This window comes from Pagrus pagrus, assembly GCF_965226575.1.
Source record: "Pagrus pagrus genome assembly, chromosome: 7".
In the NCBI taxonomy this organism is placed as follows: domain Eukaryota; kingdom Metazoa; phylum Chordata; class Actinopteri; order Spariformes; family Sparidae; genus Pagrus; species Pagrus pagrus.
In genome coordinates, this window is record NC_140191.1 from 4,854,136 (window position 1) to 4,873,086 (window position 18,951).

Sequence of the window (18,951 nt, forward strand, 5' to 3'; positions counted from 1 at the left end):
TGGTAACTTTGACTATTATCTGTGCTGCAGTGCAGTTCCTTACATGAACCGCAGGGGGCAGTATGACCCTGCTTTGTGGGAGAAGACGAGCTGACCTCACACAACCTCTCAGCTCTTCAACATGAAACTGCGTCAGCTCAGAAATAAGACAACCGCACAACTTCAGTGGAAAGACTTTAATAGACCAACAAAAACATATGAAATGTCTATTCCAGGTTGATAATTTTGTAAAATATGTAAAATTGGAAGATGTTGGCACATTTAGAGTAGGCACATGAGTTCTTACAGTACACCGGCTGCTCGTTTACTTACAGGAGATAACAACATCCTTCTGTTCAAACAGTGAGACATAACGCTGCTGTATGCAAAGCTTTTTGTTTTCTTAAACATTAAAACACATTTCCCTATAATCCTTTTCCTCCTGCTGCAAGTGCAGATACATTTTTAGTACTTTTTTTTCGTTATTAGTATTATTTCTACAGTACAGTGTATTATATTTCGGTAAAATTCATTTACGATAAGACGATATCAAACACTGATGCGTTTTTAAAAAAGTGGCTTATTTTGTTAAATGAAAAATGAAAGTTTTGTAGTTTGTTTTTACAAAACTCACCAAAGAAATGTATTAAAAAACAAAGTTTCTTTTCAGTATAAAAAGAAACTTTTGAACATCCAGGCCTACCAATAACTGCAAATATGCCATCTGGGATTAAAACTTTTATAATATGTGTGAAAGAATAAAGTTGGATATTAGCTTCCATACAGTGTATATACTTTTTATATTTGATACTGCAAAACAATCGAGCAGATCTCCAGTGACATGGAGCGGATCGATACCACTCTCACGTCTGTCAGCTCAATATAAAGCTGGACCAAGCAGCCGGTTAGTTTAGCTTTACACAAAGACTGGAAACAGCTGGCTAGCGTGGTTCTGTCCAAAGCTAACAAAATTACAGACCATTGTAATCCCAACATTTTGGGACCCACAGAGCGGCGCACTAGACTTCTAATTACACAGTTTGGCCACTATGTCAAATTGGCGTCACAGCCTGGAGCTGCTCATGGAGCGCTTGTTGCAAACACAACAGCAGTGCTGGTGTGAAAAAAATGGTGGGGAGTGCCGGCTCAGGCCTGTGAGAACTGACCAGTCAGAGCAGACTGGGTCTTAAAGAGACAGGCACTAAAAAAGCATTCAGACAGGGGGTGAATAGAGGTGCTGCAGCACTTGACAGTATGAGAAAATCTGTTTTTTTCACATTAAAGCATGTTAACATTTTCTGGTAGACATCCAAAATAAAAATATGAACCTGAAAATGAAAATATGGGACCTTTTGAACTGAACACCTCTTGATCCTACACCTGTGTGAACAACTGAGTTTTTGTTTTGGGTGTTTATCATCTTCAGTCTTTCTGCTAAGCTAATCCAATCAGCTGCTGGCTCCGGCTTTATATTAACCATTAACCATGTTGAACTACTGATTTAAACTACATCAATATATGTGACACTATACAAATAAGACCATAATTATGTACTTATATGTTGACTTGTTTTCTGTATTTACTTCCTGTACAAACTCAGCTATTTATGTTTGTGAACTTGTTAATGTTAGGAACATTCATCTTTATAAGTAAAAACATTTATATTTCCCTTTTGTACAGATAAATCTGCTTACTTCTCCAAATGTGTTGAGTTAGTCTGCAGCTTTTCTTTTTACACGTGAAAATCAATAACTTGCGCGTACAAACAGACTTTGAGACGTGAAAAAAAATCACACTGTACATGAAAGAATTTTTAAAAATCCAGAAGTTTAAGTCGATATGTTTTCTATCTTTGCTACGCTAATGCTACAAGCGTTGTTATTTAATGAGGTAAAAATTAATCCATGTGATATCTCATGCAAATATAAATACAGTAGAGACCTGACACAGAAAGGTTGTGGTTATGAGGCAGCTGCCAGGATTAAAACATTACTGCATCATTCTCTTTGTTCCCCTTCGAAGCAGAAATTAGCTCTTTCATCAGTGAGTCTGTACTGACAGTTCTCCAACCACAAACTGAGGTAAGACACTAGAAACCCTCTGTACTGCACCTGTAGTATACAGTGTTAGTGTTTTCTCTGCGAGGGAAGACGGGAGCCATTGTTCTTTGATCGTCTTCGGAGTCAAAGGAGTTCATGTGCTGTGAGGAGATGGTGTGTGTGTGGGTGTGTGTGTGCCTGTGTTTTGCTTCTCTGTACTCTCCTCCGAGTCTTTCTTCTGGTTCTTCTCCAGGTTCTCCAGATCCTCCAGCATCTCCTCGATCAGAGGGGGCATGCAGCCCGGGATCTCCATCTTCAGGGTCACCACCCTCTCAGCGCCTGTGGACATGGAAAATCACGTTACATGTTGATTTTTCTTTCAAAATCTTGCTTCAATTTCCTTCCTGCACAAACAAAATCAAAAGATTATTTAAGTACTTTATTATATTATCAAAATAATATGCGACAAATAAGGAACTTTACAGAGAATGATCTACCAGCAGGACAGTGTTTTCTGACCTTTGGCGCTGATGCTGCGCAGGTCAGTGATCTTCATGAGGGCCTTGGGGAACATGAGGGGCATGCTGGGTCGCCGCTTGCGGGAGTAAATCTTCAGCGCCTCCAGCAGCGGCTCCTGCAGCACCTCCACCTTCGACGGCTCCTCCAGGTCCTGACGGTCTGTTCAGAAAGACAGAAGAGACAAACATCTAATTTCAACATTTCGGACATTAACGTCATCCTTTCCAGAAGTGAGTATTTATTTCATCTATGTGCTTCCAAACAATGAAAATAACATCGACGTTCACTTGCTGGTTTACGTAACACCTGTTCTCAGGTTGTATTTTCACCTCCAGAGACGAGACAGATGGCGCTGAGGAGGCCGCTCTCTGTGTCATCCATCTGCAGCGGCAGCAGCTGGCCAGCAAATGTGAAAACCTGATCTGTCAGCGGTCCAAATCCAGCGTTGTGGATCTGAGTGCGGGTCAGTGTAAGCCCGTCGGAAAAGGTCATAGTGTCTTGGTCTGGAGTGTAGCGAGCGCAAATCCTCAGGATCTGTGTAGAAGGAGAACAGAGCGACGAAGAGGACACAAGAAATAAATGTGAAGTGGATTCCCATGAAATCATGGCACATCAAGAAAGCATGCGTGGCCTACTGGACTGTTTTTCTTACAGTGTAACATATTCTGGGTTTACAGTGTTGCCAGAGTGACAAACATGCACCAAATGAGGAGGGCCTGGCAAACACAAGTCCCTGAACACCTCATCAGGGAGCAATGTGTAGAAATGTAACACAGCAGAGCTTTTGATGGTACGTGACACTCCTCCAGTGCTATCAGAGGACGTCAGAGTGAAGGATCAGGCCCTGATGGTGACGATGACAGACACACTTGGCTGTGAATGACAGTGGAGATGGAGGGAGGATGAAGGAGAATAAAACATGCGACACACTCTGCCTGAGGGCGGCTGTCTATCTGCCAGCCAGCATGTCAGTGTGTCGTTGGCATGAGTGTGAGCTGCCAGCATGAGTCAAGATCCACAGAAGGTGTGAAGGAGCAGTGTGTGTGTACATAATTCAGGTTATTCAGTTTGAAAAGTCTTGTGTGGGTGCAGGTAACAAAAACTTTTCACAGCTCACAAACTTAGTTTTTTTTTTGCATTTTTTATGAAGCAGAAAGTTGTTTTTGGAAAGGCGCAGACGTACCAGAATGTCGAGGCAGGCAGTTTTGAGCAGAGTGATCTGGTCAGCGATGGTCAGGCCGGTGAAACCAGGCACTCGCTTGGCGAACTCCACCACCTTGATGATGCACTTGGTGGCGAGCTCGCTGAACTTGTCCCACAGCCCGAGGTCCAGCTGGATCCTGTGGTCTGAGCTGGAGTTCTGGGTGGATGGAAAAGATGAAGAATATTTGTCAGATGTTTTTTTAAAGAGGTGTCACAGGGAACATAAAGGATTGAGAAAGCTACACGGTGTTTAAATCCATCCACACATAATTTAGCTTTGACACAGGGGACTTTCAGCTGCATTCTTTGATTTTTTTGTCCATTAGGGGGCAGCGCAACAAGCTGTAAATACAACACTGACATATTGTCACCTTGTAAAGTTGATATGGTAAACATCCTCACTCGAATCGAGGGTCGAAGGACAGAGGGTGTCGTCTCTGTACAGATTGTAAAGCCCTCTGAGGCAAACTGTGATTTGTGAATTTGGGCTATACAAATAAAATGTGATTTGATTTGATTTGATGTAAGCAAACAATAGCCTCCTTACTCATACAACAGAGGTGGAGCAACATTAGCATTCATTTGGAGTCGCGTCCCTGGAGCCCCGAAGAATATGAATGTAAATTTAGCTGTGGTTTGTCTCCATCAACTCCTGCATGATAACTGCATCTGTACATCTGCCGCTGGATTACATAACAATGATAATGGAGCTTGGGGTCTGAGTAAAAGCTTGTACCCCTAAAATGTATTAAAACAACCTTTCAATTAACTTTTTGTCAAGCTCAATTTTAAGCACAGTGGATCAAAATGTACAAACCTGTTTGCTAAGTTTTCTTCTGTGCGGTGCCATTTATTGTATGTGTTTATTTGTGGAGTATTATGATAACACATTTGAGGCATTTAATTCGGACAGGTTCAGACGTTTCCTGATACCAATCAAACCACGAAGAATGGACCAACACATGAGTCAGTCTGTTTGTTAGCGTTTCCTGATTTTAATCATACATCAGAGCATTGCTCACATTCTGTTGACCTATCAAACCACTACAATGTGACCTGAAGGACACTGACACATACTTTACAGCAGTTGGACGTGTTTCATCGGGGAAGTCTTTTGTTTATTCTAATTAAGGCATGCGCAGTCTTTCCTATTTGTGACGTACGTGAGCCACAATTTGCATGAAGAACACGATGTACTTCTGTGAGTATTTCCTGTTATGTTTTATCTTCTGCTGGCAGCCACGGTGGCTGTATCTACTAAAATATATTCTGTCCTTCAGCTCTTATCCATTAAATGCATGTCTGAATGAAATGAATCACCGGACTGGGAGGACAGCTTTGATCATCTCCTCTCTACAGATTATTTTTTCTCTCTCGAGGAACATTATTTTAACAGTCAGGTCTCATGTTGTGACTCACTGTGGTGTATTTTCCCAGCTGGCAGAGAGCGGGGAAGGTCTCTTTGTGAGCCCTGCAGATTTTCTCCACTACCAAGCCGAGCTCCGCCGTCAGTTCATACGTCTCCATTATGGTCATCTTCACCGCTTCCTTCTTCCCCTTCCTCCGGGTTCTGTCATTTCTCACAGCTGTGGAAAAGGATGACACAGTTTAGTACACGCTCTCGCAGCCTGGAAGATTTCAACTATGCAGCATTTCCGTAACAATGACCAACAAAAGTGTGTGGACAGTATGTGAACAGGGGCTTCCACATACTGTAATTTTGGCCATGTAGTGCAGTTTTGGTTTGATTACTGATAAAGACCAGTCACTCAGACAACTGCCTCCTTTCCAATCCAGTGGAGATGAATGGATTTTCAATAGCGTTACTTCAAGCATCTAAAATTGACCTCTGAAAACTCAAAAGGCCTTTCAGTGGACTACTTTCCCTGGATGAAAGTAATTTCCATTGAAGACAGCTGGCAGTAAGCTGTGTGGATTATCTGGTTACTCCAGGGAGCACGTGAAGCAGGCTAACACAGCCCAACCAGGTTAGCCTTCATAATCACTTCAGTAACGGTGTCAACATGCTTCACAGCGGCCTACTGACTGGGCTCAGGCAGCTATGCACATGTCAGAGGAGCCCAGGATTACGCAACACCTCCGTCTCTGCCTTCTTCCTCCTCCTCCTCCTCCTCCTCCTCCTCTCCCTGGATGCCCTACATCCAGTCGTCATTGTATAAACAATCGGGAGTGAGATCATATTACTCACTAGCCGGAGCGGTCTGCGCGCAGTTACATAGCATCCGTCTGTCTGCTACATGTGATGGATTTATGTAATATGTGTGTCTGAGAGTGAAGGAGCAACAATGAGAACATGTGGATGGGTGGATCCTTCACTGCCGCCCTATCGCTGCCCTCGGCTTCCTGCACGTAACACACACTATTATCTAGGTCACTGCACTTCTGGGTAACACACACAGTTTGACTTTGTTTCTGTTGTACGGTTGAGGCGCTAGAGCGCTGCTGAAAACTCCTCAATGAGTCACTCGAAAAATAAATATTTAAAGGGGCTCTTAAAAGGAATGTTTTGTAGATAGTTTCAGTTTCAGCTCCTGAGGTTGTTCTGCTGCCGTGCTGCTAAACCAAATGCTCACAGCATTTCAAAAATGACATTTAAACAACTAAACAGCAGCACGTCAGAGCTGTAGTATTTAGTAATGTATGTAGTTACTACAGAAATGTAGTAACCCTGAATAGTGCCAACACTTTTCATTAGCAAATGCTGAAAATACTTATATCTGTCCTCAGTAAACAGGATGTTTTGGGAGTCTGGAAATCTTCTTTGTGGGTATTTCCACATGGCAATGTTTAACTGACATCTGAAAGCTGGCGTGGCTGCTGAGTGGAGAATGACAGTATGACTAAAATCTCATATCCTGTAAAAAGTAATTTTATATCCAGATAATGTTATATATCACAAGCACATTTTTTTACTACAAGGAATAAATAGTTATTTAAAGTTACCACAGGGAAAGGCCTTTTTCTTATTATCTCTGCTAAGAAGACAATGTTATCGCCTGTGTTCGTCTGTTGGCTGGTTTGTCAGCTGGATTGCACAAAAACTACTAAACAGATTTCCACGAAACTTGGATGGAGGATGAGTCTGAGCTCAGATTAGACCACATTAACTATTGGTGTGGATCCGGATAAAGGGACAGATCCAGGTTTCTTTAACATTGTGAATGTTTTTCTACAATTTCTCAGGGTAAAAACATGGATCTTGATGAAAGCAAATCAGGTGTATTCATGTGTTTGTTATCTATGAGTGAGTACAATTTGACGCAGATCCTAGATCTGGTGAGCTTAAATTATTTTTAAACAGTTCTGGGTGGTTTAAAATGTAGAGTGACACAGGACTATTAAGTTGGATATTGGATTAGGCTTGATTGAATTAAAGGGGACTGTTGTGCTCTGGTGTAGGTATCTGTAGTACTGAGTGCCATTCTAGTTTCATTTTGAATGATATTCTCGACAAGTAAAAGGTCTGATTATTTTTCAGACCTTTTATTTAGAACCATTGTGCACATTTTCAATTAAGCAAGTAACAAAACATATAAATATGAATGTATAAAATATGAAAAGGCGAATAGAAAACACTTCTTCCATCTCCTTCTCAATATTACTGTGTTCTGTGTTATGTTCACTCTCCTCCATGTTTGTTTGTGTTGCATTCGTGCAAATTTCCTGCCTGCGTTCATATCGTGTAGAAGAAAGCAAAGCATCGTCCAAACAGCAAATAATATTGTAGTAAAGAGTGACGCTATCTGAAACGATGGACACTCTTTTATCGCCACATGATAGATTTGTGGACATGGCCCTTCTGTGTACGAGACATTCCCCCATTTCAAGAAGCCCGAAGAGTGTTATTTCTGCAACTTTAAGAATTTAAGCTGTCGATCCCTTAAAGACATTAAACACTTGGAAGGACTCCAGAGTCTTCACTCTAAAAGTGGAAGCTAGTTAGCATAGCTTAGCTAAATCTTTTCACCACTAGATGTTATTTTTCATTACTTTCGAAATTGGAAGGACTACATGAGGCAAAAAATAAATAGAAAATTCTACTTGCTATTTTTGCTATTACACAGCTTGTGTAGACAGCTGGATTGACTGAAATATCTGTTGTTAAATTACCTCCACTATTAGGACACTAAAGCTGTGTGTTAAGATCATTACTATTCAGGTGTGTAAAGTCTAAATCTGCCTTTCTTGCTCTGAGCTTTTATGAATCGCTTATGTAACATGTAACTGTTTTTTGCAAAAGCAAAAGATAAACCTGAGCTGATTATTCACATTTATGACACAAAACGTTCTGTCACCTCTGATATCTATGACTCACTATCTACCATCTGCCCTGTGCTTGAATGTGTCATAAATAATTCTAATTCACATTTTGTAAGAGAAGAGAAAAAATCCTTTTGTGGAGAGAAATGTGTAATTTTAGGATCTTACAAAACGCTGCTTCAGAGCCAAAATATTTTCAGCGTGAGAGGGAGTTAAAGGGGATGTTTTATGCAATGCAGCCCTCACGAGGCCTCCTGCTGAATCAGAGTGGATCAGACACTTACACTCCTTGGACATTCCCACAGCGAAGCACCTCTGGAGCCGACAGTACTGACAGCGGTTCCTGGTGATCTTGTTGATGATGCAGTTTCTGTCTCTGTGGCAGGTATACACCATGTTTTTCTGCACGCTGCGGCGGAAGAAGCCCTGCAGAGGCAGCAACAGAGTAAAGACAAGATATTAATAATTTAAGTTACAGGAGTATGAAAATAATCCTGCCTCAAGGATCAATCTGGAAGGTATATGTACTCACTGACTTGGAGAGTTCATAGTGATATTATTGTTTCGTCTGTGCAAACACAGCAATCAAAAACTGAATAATGTGTGCGCAATAAAACATCCTGTATAAATTCACAAATATATTTACTTAATTTATTACGATAACTTCAATGTATATTAAATGTTGAGAAATTTTACTACGAAAGTGAAAAACTTGACCTGCTGGTGGCGCTAGAGGAGCCAAATACTTTTTCCTCTCTCAGGCCAAAACTAAAATGTCATAGCGGGCCATGGGCCAAAAACAGACATCTATTGTGTTGCATAGTTAAGATCCACAGTTCCCTTTATTGACAGACTTCCTGTGCAAAGGGTCACTCTGCCTGCTGTGCTCAGATTATAAATAATAATCAATAATTAGGGATTCTATATAATTCAAGGGCCTTTTTTACCTCACACAAAATAAAACGGTAAATCAAACTGCATGGCAGGACCAACTTTAGCCCGCAACACCCCATTTTGGGCAACCCTACACTAGAGGAATAATCACCAAAGTGACAGGATGCGTCTTGTGGTATATTGACAGAACACTGTGTTGTTTAACACATGTAGTTTATCAGGACAAAGTTCAGGACCTGTAGTGATGTTGGTGTTTTCCAAATAAACACCGATCAATAACTGATAAATGTACCAAAACATCCTGTAAAAGTGCGTTACAAAATAAATGTCTTTATTCACCTAATTCTTTTAATTTTCTTGTGGGTTTTGGAGTCGATTCAAAGGTTTCATCACAAAAGAGCATGACACACATTTATACAATGACCACTGAGAGAATACAGCTTTGTGGCATCCACTTGGCGCTTAAGTGAGTGAGGAGCACGCTGTAAAGCGAACCACAGGCCAGACATTTTACCTTGCAGCCCTCGCAGGCGCTGACGCCGTAATGGTAGCCTGAGGACTTGTCTTGACACACAAAACAGGGCTTGTAAGTGCGAGGAGGGGGCGGCGGGGAGGACGGGCTGGCGAACAGGTCATCTGAGCCGGAGCTGGAGCTGGAGCTCTGGCTTCCGACTGCTGCAAACACACAAGGACGGAGAAGGGAGAACATAACATACTGTCAGTGATACATCTGAACTAAGCACATGATTTCATGACAGCAGCATGATAGTTTGATAGAAAACAGAATATCTTTGGCTTTTGGACTGTAGGTTTATTCAGACAGGAGGAAAATAATCAAATATTCAAACTATCTAATGAGCTGTTCAACTTTTAATTTTATCATTACAGAGAGTTGAAGTAATTTGCTTTATCAACTAGCAGAGGGTACAGTTAAAATTCCTGATCTCAGTAAACTAAACTAATGAAAAAAAAATGGAGGACACCAGCGAGCAAAGCCGAGCTAATTGGATTATCATGACACCGCAGCATTGTTGTCTACGACCACAACAAATCTGAGAACCCAAGTGATTCAGATGAGTACCACAGTGGAGCAGTGTCAACTGTAAAACCTCGCCTGACTGGCTGCTCAAGAGACGCTGCAGTTTTAAAAAGAATGAAAATAATGGAAAGTAACAGCCATATGGAGTTAGCTCAAGACATTCATTATCTCCAGGAGATGAACCCTGTTTGTTTGGTGACCCTCAGATCTTTGCTCTAAAGCATCAGGTCAACTTGTACACAAATATGGAAAATCTAAAATCACATTGTAATGAAATGTACTGATCACATGCTTGCTTCCAGGAGGATGAACCGTTTTCCGTGACTTTATCAGGATCTGCACTAAAAGTTTTACTGGGTCTATTCTGGTCTGAGACACATCCTGCTGACAAACCAACCAACCAACAAAGGGAGAAAAACCCCTTGCAGCTCTAGTCAAAAGCATCAATAAATGGTCCATGGCATCATGGATTAGAGCTGCTAGGAGCTGCAAGCGTGGCTTTAGTGTTCCCCCTAAAAGGCAAGGTTTGTGCCCAGAGCACACATGGTGTTGTAGCCTCTATGAAATCAAATATTTATAGTAAAATGTTTTGAGGAAAGGGATGTAAAAAGTTGTTTCCATTGAGATGAAATCTAGTGTGCATCCTTGGGGAAGCAGAGACTCTTCTGAGTGCTCAGGCAGTTCAGTTTCAAAAAGCTGCTATAGTGTTTCAGGATTGGAGCGTACTTTACTCTTCTGGTAGGACTTTCCTGTAAATCTACAACGATCTTATCAGCCTTTATCAGACTCTGAGGGACAAAGAAACAAATTCCTCCCCACACTAATGCATATATATATATGGACACATGCGGTTATGTATCTGAATGAGCCCTTCAGGAACTAGGAAACCAAAACTATGGCGTGAAACCCAAAGAGTCTCAGAAACAGGACAGTGCACGCTCCATCCAGAGAGAGCTGTACTCAGTCTTTTATTTCCATTTACATCACAGACTGGCCCCAATGTATACAGCTGCACCTATTGTAGCACAGCATTACCCTCCATTTTCCCAGTTCAGTGTTGAATCATTTCACTCCATCAATCACAACAGTCCACCCTCCCACTTTAGACCCACTTTTGAGAGGAGAATTGCTCCTGTCTGTGGGGCTCGCTCAGGCCTCCCTGCCGGCTCTCTGATCACCTCCACCGCTCCGACGCTGACAGAAAACGAAGAAAGACATTTTGAAAAGGGGACAAAACGAGAAAAATTGCTCATCTACATCCCCTTGAACCCGTGGCCTCCGGTTGAACCTGGAATCAGTGGGTCAAACGAGGACGCCCCCCCATCAGCCCGAGCGCTCCCCCAACACAAAACAATGCAGGAGCATGCCACAAGCCCAGCTGACTGATGAGAGGGAGCGAGAGGGAGGGAGAAGGACAGAAAGTGTGTGTGGTGGGGCGGTGTAAGTGATTTGGTCGGGGGAAAGAGGTCCCCCCCAGCCCAATTTAGCTGGTGTTACTTGATGTATGGAACAATGCAGTGAGTTGTACTTAAATCAAATTAAAAATGTTAAGGGTTTAAAATATTTTGTAGGGCCGCAACGACGGTTATTGTCTGGATTCATCAATTAATATAAAATGTTGATCAGTGTTTCCCAAAGTCCAAGACGACAACATCAAATGTCTCGTTTTGTCCACAACCCAAAGATATTCAGTTTACGGTCATAGAAGAGGAAATAAACCAGAAAATATTCACATTTAAGAAGCTGGAATCAGAGAAATTAGACTTTTGTTTGTGCTTAACAATGAAAAAAATACTCAAAGTGATAAATCGATCATTAAACTATTTCACAATGAATCTCTTACTGGATTAATCATTGTAGTGCTAATATTTACGAGCAGGACAGATAAGGAGGTAACTTAAAAAGGCATCGTCAGTGGATTACAGGAAGGAGGAACCTGCATGATGCGGTAAATGATGAGTAAAATACTAAAAATGTCAATTTGTGTATAAACTTAGATGTTACATACTGCTAAATGCTATTCTTGGTCATACTGACATTTAAAAAGAGGAACTGGAATCTTCCTGGTGAATTACCTCATTTCACGTATAGCTATATACAGCATCCATAAATCATACCTCACTGTATGCGAGTGTAAATGAATGTGAATTTAAAATGTTTTTTTTTATAATAATTGCGTCTTGTATATATTTGTAAATTGGTTAGTTTAGGCACTAGGTAGGGACATAGTGAACGAGATTTTCATTGCACTGACACACTGTTTATCTCTGCATATGACAATAAAAACTTTGTATCCTCGAATCAAAAGTGAAAGCATTTTTTGTTGCAGCCCGAGCAACTTGCAATTAATTAACTGCTGACTGTTTTCTCAATGAATAGATGCTTTGTTTATTCTATTAAATGTCAGAAAGTAGTGAAAATTGCATCAAAATGACCCACAGCCCAAAGGTACGTCTTTCAAATTGCTTGCTTTGTCCGAGGGACTGTCCAAAGCCCCAAAAACATTAATTTACTGTTATATTATGACCAAAAAAAGCATCAAACACTCAGGCAAATTTTTGGCATTTGAGCTTGAAAAATTACTGAAACTGTTTATTGATTTTCATAATACTGTTGATTCATTTTCTTTCAACCGACGAATCAGTTAAATCAACAAATTGTTGCAGTTCCAGGTTCTTTCTTAATTTATCTTATGTCATTTTTTACATGTATATGATCTTTTATCTCCACCATGGCAGTATTGTTTACTCTACTATCAAAGTTCTGGAAGTATAAATAAAGTTTGTTGAAAATAAACCTACTTTAATTTTTTTCCTGGTTAAAAAGACTTTCAGTTCAGTTTATTTACGAAGATATTTTATTTAAAGCTTGTGACATATACATCAAACAATCTCGTACTGTCATATACAATAAAACGTTGCGTCTGTACTTTAGTGACTAGCTTGAAATTGAGTATTTTTAGATTTATTGTTGTGGTACTTTTACTACAGTAAAGCATCTGAGGAGCAACAGTCTGACTCTCCTCTGACCTCCTGAGCCGGTGACCGTCCAGTGAACCCGCCGCGACCCCAAACTGACCGACCCTGCCGCCCGTCCCAAACACAGACCACCACACTGTCATGAATGGCTCTGCGCTCACATACAGTACCCTGTTTTCATCTGCTCCCCATTTCTGTTAAAGAAAAGCTCCTCCAACAGGAAACTCTTCATGAAAAGCATCACAGTATATAAATCAAGATTGCGTTAAAGTAGAACGAGTAACACTTTGCTTTAAACCCACCCAACCCATTTGGTATTTATAAGCAGCATGTTAAACATTTAATGAATGGTCATAACACATGTTTGAGTATTAATTAATGACAGGAAGACATACTTTATGATCACAACTGTCATTAAATAAGTATTATACAGCCTCCAATTATGGCTATACTTCTATATCTGTTTACAACTACATTATACTGTTATAAACTATTTAATGACAGAGTAAAGTCCTCCAGACACAAATAAGACATGATGAAATCTCAAATTCCCAGTAAAAATGAAACCAGCATCATTAATACAAATATCAAATCAACAAATCTGAGGTGAGGACAGCGAGACAGTATAGAAGTCCTTACATTTTCATTGTTCCCCGTCAGCCTTCTTTAAAAGTAGACCTAATACCTACGTCTAGATTGTTTTATGGTAATTTTTAACATTAAATTTAGCTACTTATTTTATTACATTCATGCTCTAAATTGTCTTTATTTCCTGTTTCTATTATAATTTGTTGTCTTCTTGTATATATTTCACAATTATTTTTAACCTATTTTATTGTTTTATGAATTAATTCTCATTATTTTCATATCTTCTGTGCATTAGTGTACAATTGTTTTACTGGTCACAGTTGCACTGTGTTTTTATCGGCTTGTTTGAGTTGCAGTACCCTGTATGAAATGTTCAACACAAATCAATCGATTGTTTGACTGATTGATTAAACCAAGCTGTAGAAAAGTCACAACAGGAAAGATAACAACAATGCAGTGGATTTATCCCATGTTTCTATGTGTATACGTTGTATCCCTCTACCTATCAGTGTAATCTAATGTTTTAAAATGTTATTGTGATGTTAGGATTGTTCTTATGTTGTAGCACAACACCTGAACTTTAACATACGATGCAAAAATCATATTGTGATTATTTTGACTGATCAATATGCTTACAAAATTATCCACGATTAGTGGGAATGATTATTTCTGCATCACAATTTTAATTTACACTAAAATCACTATGTCTGAACCAAAATGCAGTGTTTGCTTACATCTGGAGAACAATGTTTGTGTACCAGGACATCTCTGCGGGACTGTAGAAATTCATTATAAAGCTCGACATTTGGCCTTTATGAAAAAAACTGCAGCTTCTGTGATTTGGATTTTGCATTTGGCCATATTGTGTTTTGATAATTGTGCAGGCCTGACCTACAGTAAGATACATCACTCGAAAACAGGAAATTAGTACAAAAATTGTTGACATATTGATGAGAAAACCTCCCTGACATCATTCTTAAGTATTTGTGAGGGTCTAAGGATGGAGGGTGTCCTGTACAGACTGTCAATTTGGGGCCACATCACTAAAACTGTCCTGACTTCACATGATTTCCGTTTTGATAATAATCTGATATTTTTCCTGATGGGCCCACAGATTCACCGCAACATCACTGACTCATGTGTTATTCCACCTACATTGTGAGCACCGGTGCTGCTGCCAGTCCACCGCCTCCATCAGCTCGGGGAAGAAGGCTGACAGATCCTGGTCCTGGTCCTGGTCCTGCTCCTGGAGCACGCACGCGGCGCTGGATGTGGTGTAGAAGTCCACGAATTCTTCTGGACCGAACGCTTGAAATTCCAGATAGTCGAACATGATCGCGAAGTCTGTCTGGAGCAGGTTTTCTCTATCTGCGGGTTTATACTTAATGTAAACGGTGTTTTAGGAGTAAAACATGTCTGTAATACGGTCAAAGCGGCGCGTGCGCTCAGGAACAGCAACTAGATTTCCAACAGACGCTCAGAAACTGCATGTCCCCGGCGGACGGTGGTCCTCCAGCAGGGAGACAGCAGCGGGTAAACACATCCAGATCCCGAGGCAGTTTAGCATAACAAAGTTTGTCCCGGGACTTCTTCTCCTTCTTCTCCTTATCTCGTCTTTATTGACGAATGTCTCAGCTCAACCTGCTTCATACTAGTTATGTCAGAGCGACCGATGGTGTTACCTAATGTATGCGAGTGAACTCTCCGTGAACCTCCTCCTCCGCTACTGACCTTCACATGACCCAGCCGCCGTCTGACATCACCGGCAGCGGTGGAAACGAGCACTGAAGTCCCGCACTCGAGTACAAGGAAAGGTGGCGCTCCTCAATCGAGAGTTCAACTTTAAAAAAGTATCGAAATTGGTACAGCAGGGACAGAGATATCACATTTTATCTTCTTCTTCCTCGTCAGTCCTGGCGCCTACGTTACCCACAATGCAACGCGGCACCGAACTGTCGACGGTTGGAGATTCCGGCGGTTGGTGTGACATGCTAGTAGTGGCGAATTTGGCCTCCAAGTGCTATCGTGCGACAGAAATGAGTTGGTTAAAGACGGTCTGGTAAGCTTATTTATCCACACCAACTGATTTATTTCCATTTTCACACTTGTATTGTTAGTCTCCAATGAAGTTACGTGACCAGACGTTGTAAATTAAGCTTTCCTAACCGCTAGCTAGTCCTCGCCAAGAACTGCTAGCTAACAGACACAAGCCAGGTTTCCATTTAGATGCAGTTTAACCAAATTTTCAGTAAAAGCTGCCAAGAAAAATGTGAATTCATGCACTTTTACATCCATTAACTGCTATTGTAATGCAAATTTTAGGAGTTGGCTCATCCAGATTACCAGTGGGTGGTGCTAATTCTCCAGTATACCAGTAGAGACAGTGAAAATGAAATAAAGTAGTTGAGAGGGCGGCAATCAAACCCCAAACTGTGAAAATAAATAAATAGATAAAATAGAAAACATTATGGCATTTGTTTCTTAATGCTCCACACAGCAGTGTGTCATGATTTATTCGCTGCATCCGTTTTTATTGCACTTTTAAGCGACACCAACTTTTCAACCTGCCCCAAGCAAAAAAATATTTAGTGATATTTTGACTTAAAAAACACCCAAAACACCAAGGTATTTATGCAAAAATAGGAAATGCAGATTAAAAACAGGTGGATGGAAACCCACCTATTGATGTGTAAAATTGTCTGCTACAGTAGAGAGCTTCTAGAGACAGTTAGCTTAGCTTAGCAGAAAGACTGGAAGCAGGGGGAAACAGCTAGCATGGCTCTTCTTCTTGCAGCCTCCATGCTGTTTCTACATTAAAAGCTCATGAATACACCAAAGTTGGAAGAAAGACTTCCCAACACTGGAAATAGGACCATCCGAGGAGCACGTGAATGCAGGGTGAGTAACTGTATTTCCCAAAAAGTAGAACTATTCCTTTGAAGTAAAATTGTAAACAAGCATAATCATAAAGAACTCTAACATATCAAAAGAAAAAGAGTAATTGTTCAATTATTAATCAGGTGGTTTATACATCAATGCTGATTTCTTCAGATCAGGATAAAAGATGCACCTGTACAGGTTAAAAAAATCAAAACTACAAATGTTTTGTTATTTTTATCATAGTGAAATCAAACTAGGGCATCCAAAGCATCTATTTGTTAGTTTTTTTTACGGCAATGTATTCACTTTAACTCCTTGTTTGTCCTAATTGTAAAATATTGTCACTGTCTCCTGAGGGAACACAGTGTGGCTTGCAAAATCTTTCCTTTTATGCAGCAAAAGAGCATTATGCACCTTGCTTTAAGCTTGGAGATAATAGCTTTTTAATGAAATATCTAGGTTTGTAGCTCTGGATTTATGGTATGCCATAAAGGGACACTTGTCTGTTTTAAATAAAGGGCATTCTAAGCAAAGCAGATACACTGATGTTCCAGTATTGGCATTTCAGGATTGAAACCATGTGGCCTTTTACAAAATCAATACTTTTTAGACACTGTTTCTCTTCATTCACGTCCACTTCGATTCTGGGTCCTTGACTTTAAGTTAGAAATATTTGCAGTTGGGAGGATCCATAATTAAATCTTCTGGAAGATAAAGTAGGTCAGCTGCGAGATGGGTTAGTGTGTGGGGGAAGGAAATCTGTTCCACTTCAAAATAAAGGACCTAATTTACAGCATTCTTCAACTGGAAATGATTGAAAACCACTTTTCTGCCTTGAAACCCCTAAAACACAAAACAAATACATAGAAAATGATTTTAATGCTCCATGTAAAAATGATCAGTTGAAGAGAGATAGAGTGATTCAGGCGGTTGGTGCCAAACAAGAATGCTGAAGCTGTTTTGTTTGAAAATATAAATACACTTGATCTCCTTCAATGCCACTGCTAACCCCATTGAGGCGTAGAGGCAGCACAGATCCAATGTTAAAAGAGGCTAATTACTCCCAGTATCTCCCACACTCCAGGGAGGCCAGGTCATCCAGAGGACAGGCATGTGAAACATTCCTGCAGCCTGCTGCTGCTGCTGGACCTCCCTCCCAGCTCAGTCTTCCCCTGTCCTCCTTTCTCCTCCTTCATCCATCCTCCCCCGGCTCCAAATCGTCCTCCTCTTCCCTATGTCCCATTTACTATAATCTTTTTTGGCAGGGGGTTGGGATATACTCAGTCTTTCGGATTAAACAAGACTAGGAGTCTGCAGCCATGCTACCAAGTCTGCGAGGCTGTACTGAGGCACAGCTGTGATCTGAAATGCCAACATGCTAAAATGACTGTGCCCTCCAAAACCGTCAAATCAGAATCAGAATCAGCTTTATTGGCCAAGTATGTGTATGCAAAGAAAGAATTTTACTCTTGCCAACTTTGCTCTCAATGTACAGGAAATAGTATAATAAACATTAAATCTAAATAAAAAAAGTTAAATGTACATCTGATTAACTTTCTCACCTCAGATAAAGTGCAGCACACGGCTGCTCGCCTAAGCTTTTCTACAGGAAGCTTCTGGACTTGTCTCCCATCCAATATTCATCATCCTTAGCTGTAAATAGACTTATCTGTGCTTTGAGCTGAATTGTAACATAAGCCTTACAGTTAGCATGCATGAAAAAACTATTACATGTTATTATTCTTACATTCAGGTGTAATATTTACATGAAAGCTTGTTAATGTTAGCATGTTAGATGTTGAAATAAGTACATTTAACATATCAACATTTACCATGCTTTTAGCATTGACATGAACCTTAAAGTACAGTTGAGGTTGACCGGAGTACCTTTAATAGTTGTATTATGTCACAATGGACCTGTCATGTTGTGCTGGACAAGAGCAAATTTTTACATAGTGATGGCACTAGATGAACAGTCAGAGGATCCCCAAAGTCACTAAGATGTAAAATTTCATAGCAAGTCCCTTTCAAGTTGTTTTACTCTGGACCAGTGAGTGTACCAGATTGACTGCCACTGGTGATCCTACACCATCATTAATGCATCTTTATATTTTCTCTGACTGTAAGAAACTATCTTGTGTCTCTTCATAAAATGTCATGGCTGTACACTTTTGTTCCAATTTCAAATGATTTTAAAGTACCTCATAAATACTCAGTATAAATACTCAATATGATATGATCACAGAAACCATGTCTTAAAATCTTCTCATCATATCTACATTTTGTGCATTTCCCCAGCATTTTGTCCAGATCTGGCATTGCACCAAATGCTCAACTAGGAGCAGAATGACCAACAACCTAACAGATTCTCAGCCTTCCTTTTGCTTTTTTACAACCAGCTGTAAACTTTTACTCAGAGCCTGGCACCATTGAGGAGTTATTTATTAGCGCAATATATCTCTTTATTTTTACTGTCACACAAGCAGGAAAGGGATGACAGGGACTGGACAGGTTTAAAAGGGCTCTCCGTAAGTCAAACTCCTCTTTGAAG

The 18,951-nt window shown here is 40.4% G+C and overlaps 1 protein-coding gene across 1 annotated transcript; it reads right to left on the reverse strand.

Annotated features, from left to right (window-relative positions):
* Nucleotides 1-161: 161 nt before the first annotated feature.
* On the reverse strand, nucleotides 162-15,428 carry LOC311260409 (retinoic acid receptor beta-like). Its single transcript, XM_084358193.1, has 8 exons — nucleotides 14,676-15,428; nucleotides 9,430-9,590; nucleotides 8,306-8,447; nucleotides 5,160-5,326; nucleotides 3,721-3,897; nucleotides 2,867-3,071; nucleotides 2,538-2,696; nucleotides 162-2,357 (listed from the first exon to the last, which is right to left on the reverse strand). The coding sequence occupies exons 1-8, from the start codon at nucleotides 14,851-14,853 to the stop codon at nucleotides 2,173-2,175; spliced, it is 1,374 nt and encodes a 457-aa protein (XP_084214319.1). The 5' UTR covers nucleotides 14,854-15,428; the 3' UTR covers nucleotides 162-2,172.
* Nucleotides 15,429-18,951: the final 3,523 nt, after the last annotated feature.

Excerpts from the sequence above, each read along its gene's own strand:
- LOC311260409 (XM_084358193.1), bottom strand. The coding sequence starts at position 14,853 with ATGTTCGACTATCTGGAATTTCAAGCGTTCGGTCCAGAAGAATTCGTG. Across the intron at positions 5,327-8,305 it reads TGTGGGAATGTCCAAGGAGT|CTGTGAGAAATGACAGAACC; the intron begins GTAAGTGTCTGA and ends CCTTTTCCACAG. Across the intron at positions 2,697-2,866 it reads CATCTGTCTCGTCTCTGGAG|ACCGTCAGGACCTGGAGGAG; the intron begins GTGAAAATACAA and ends CTTTCTGAACAG.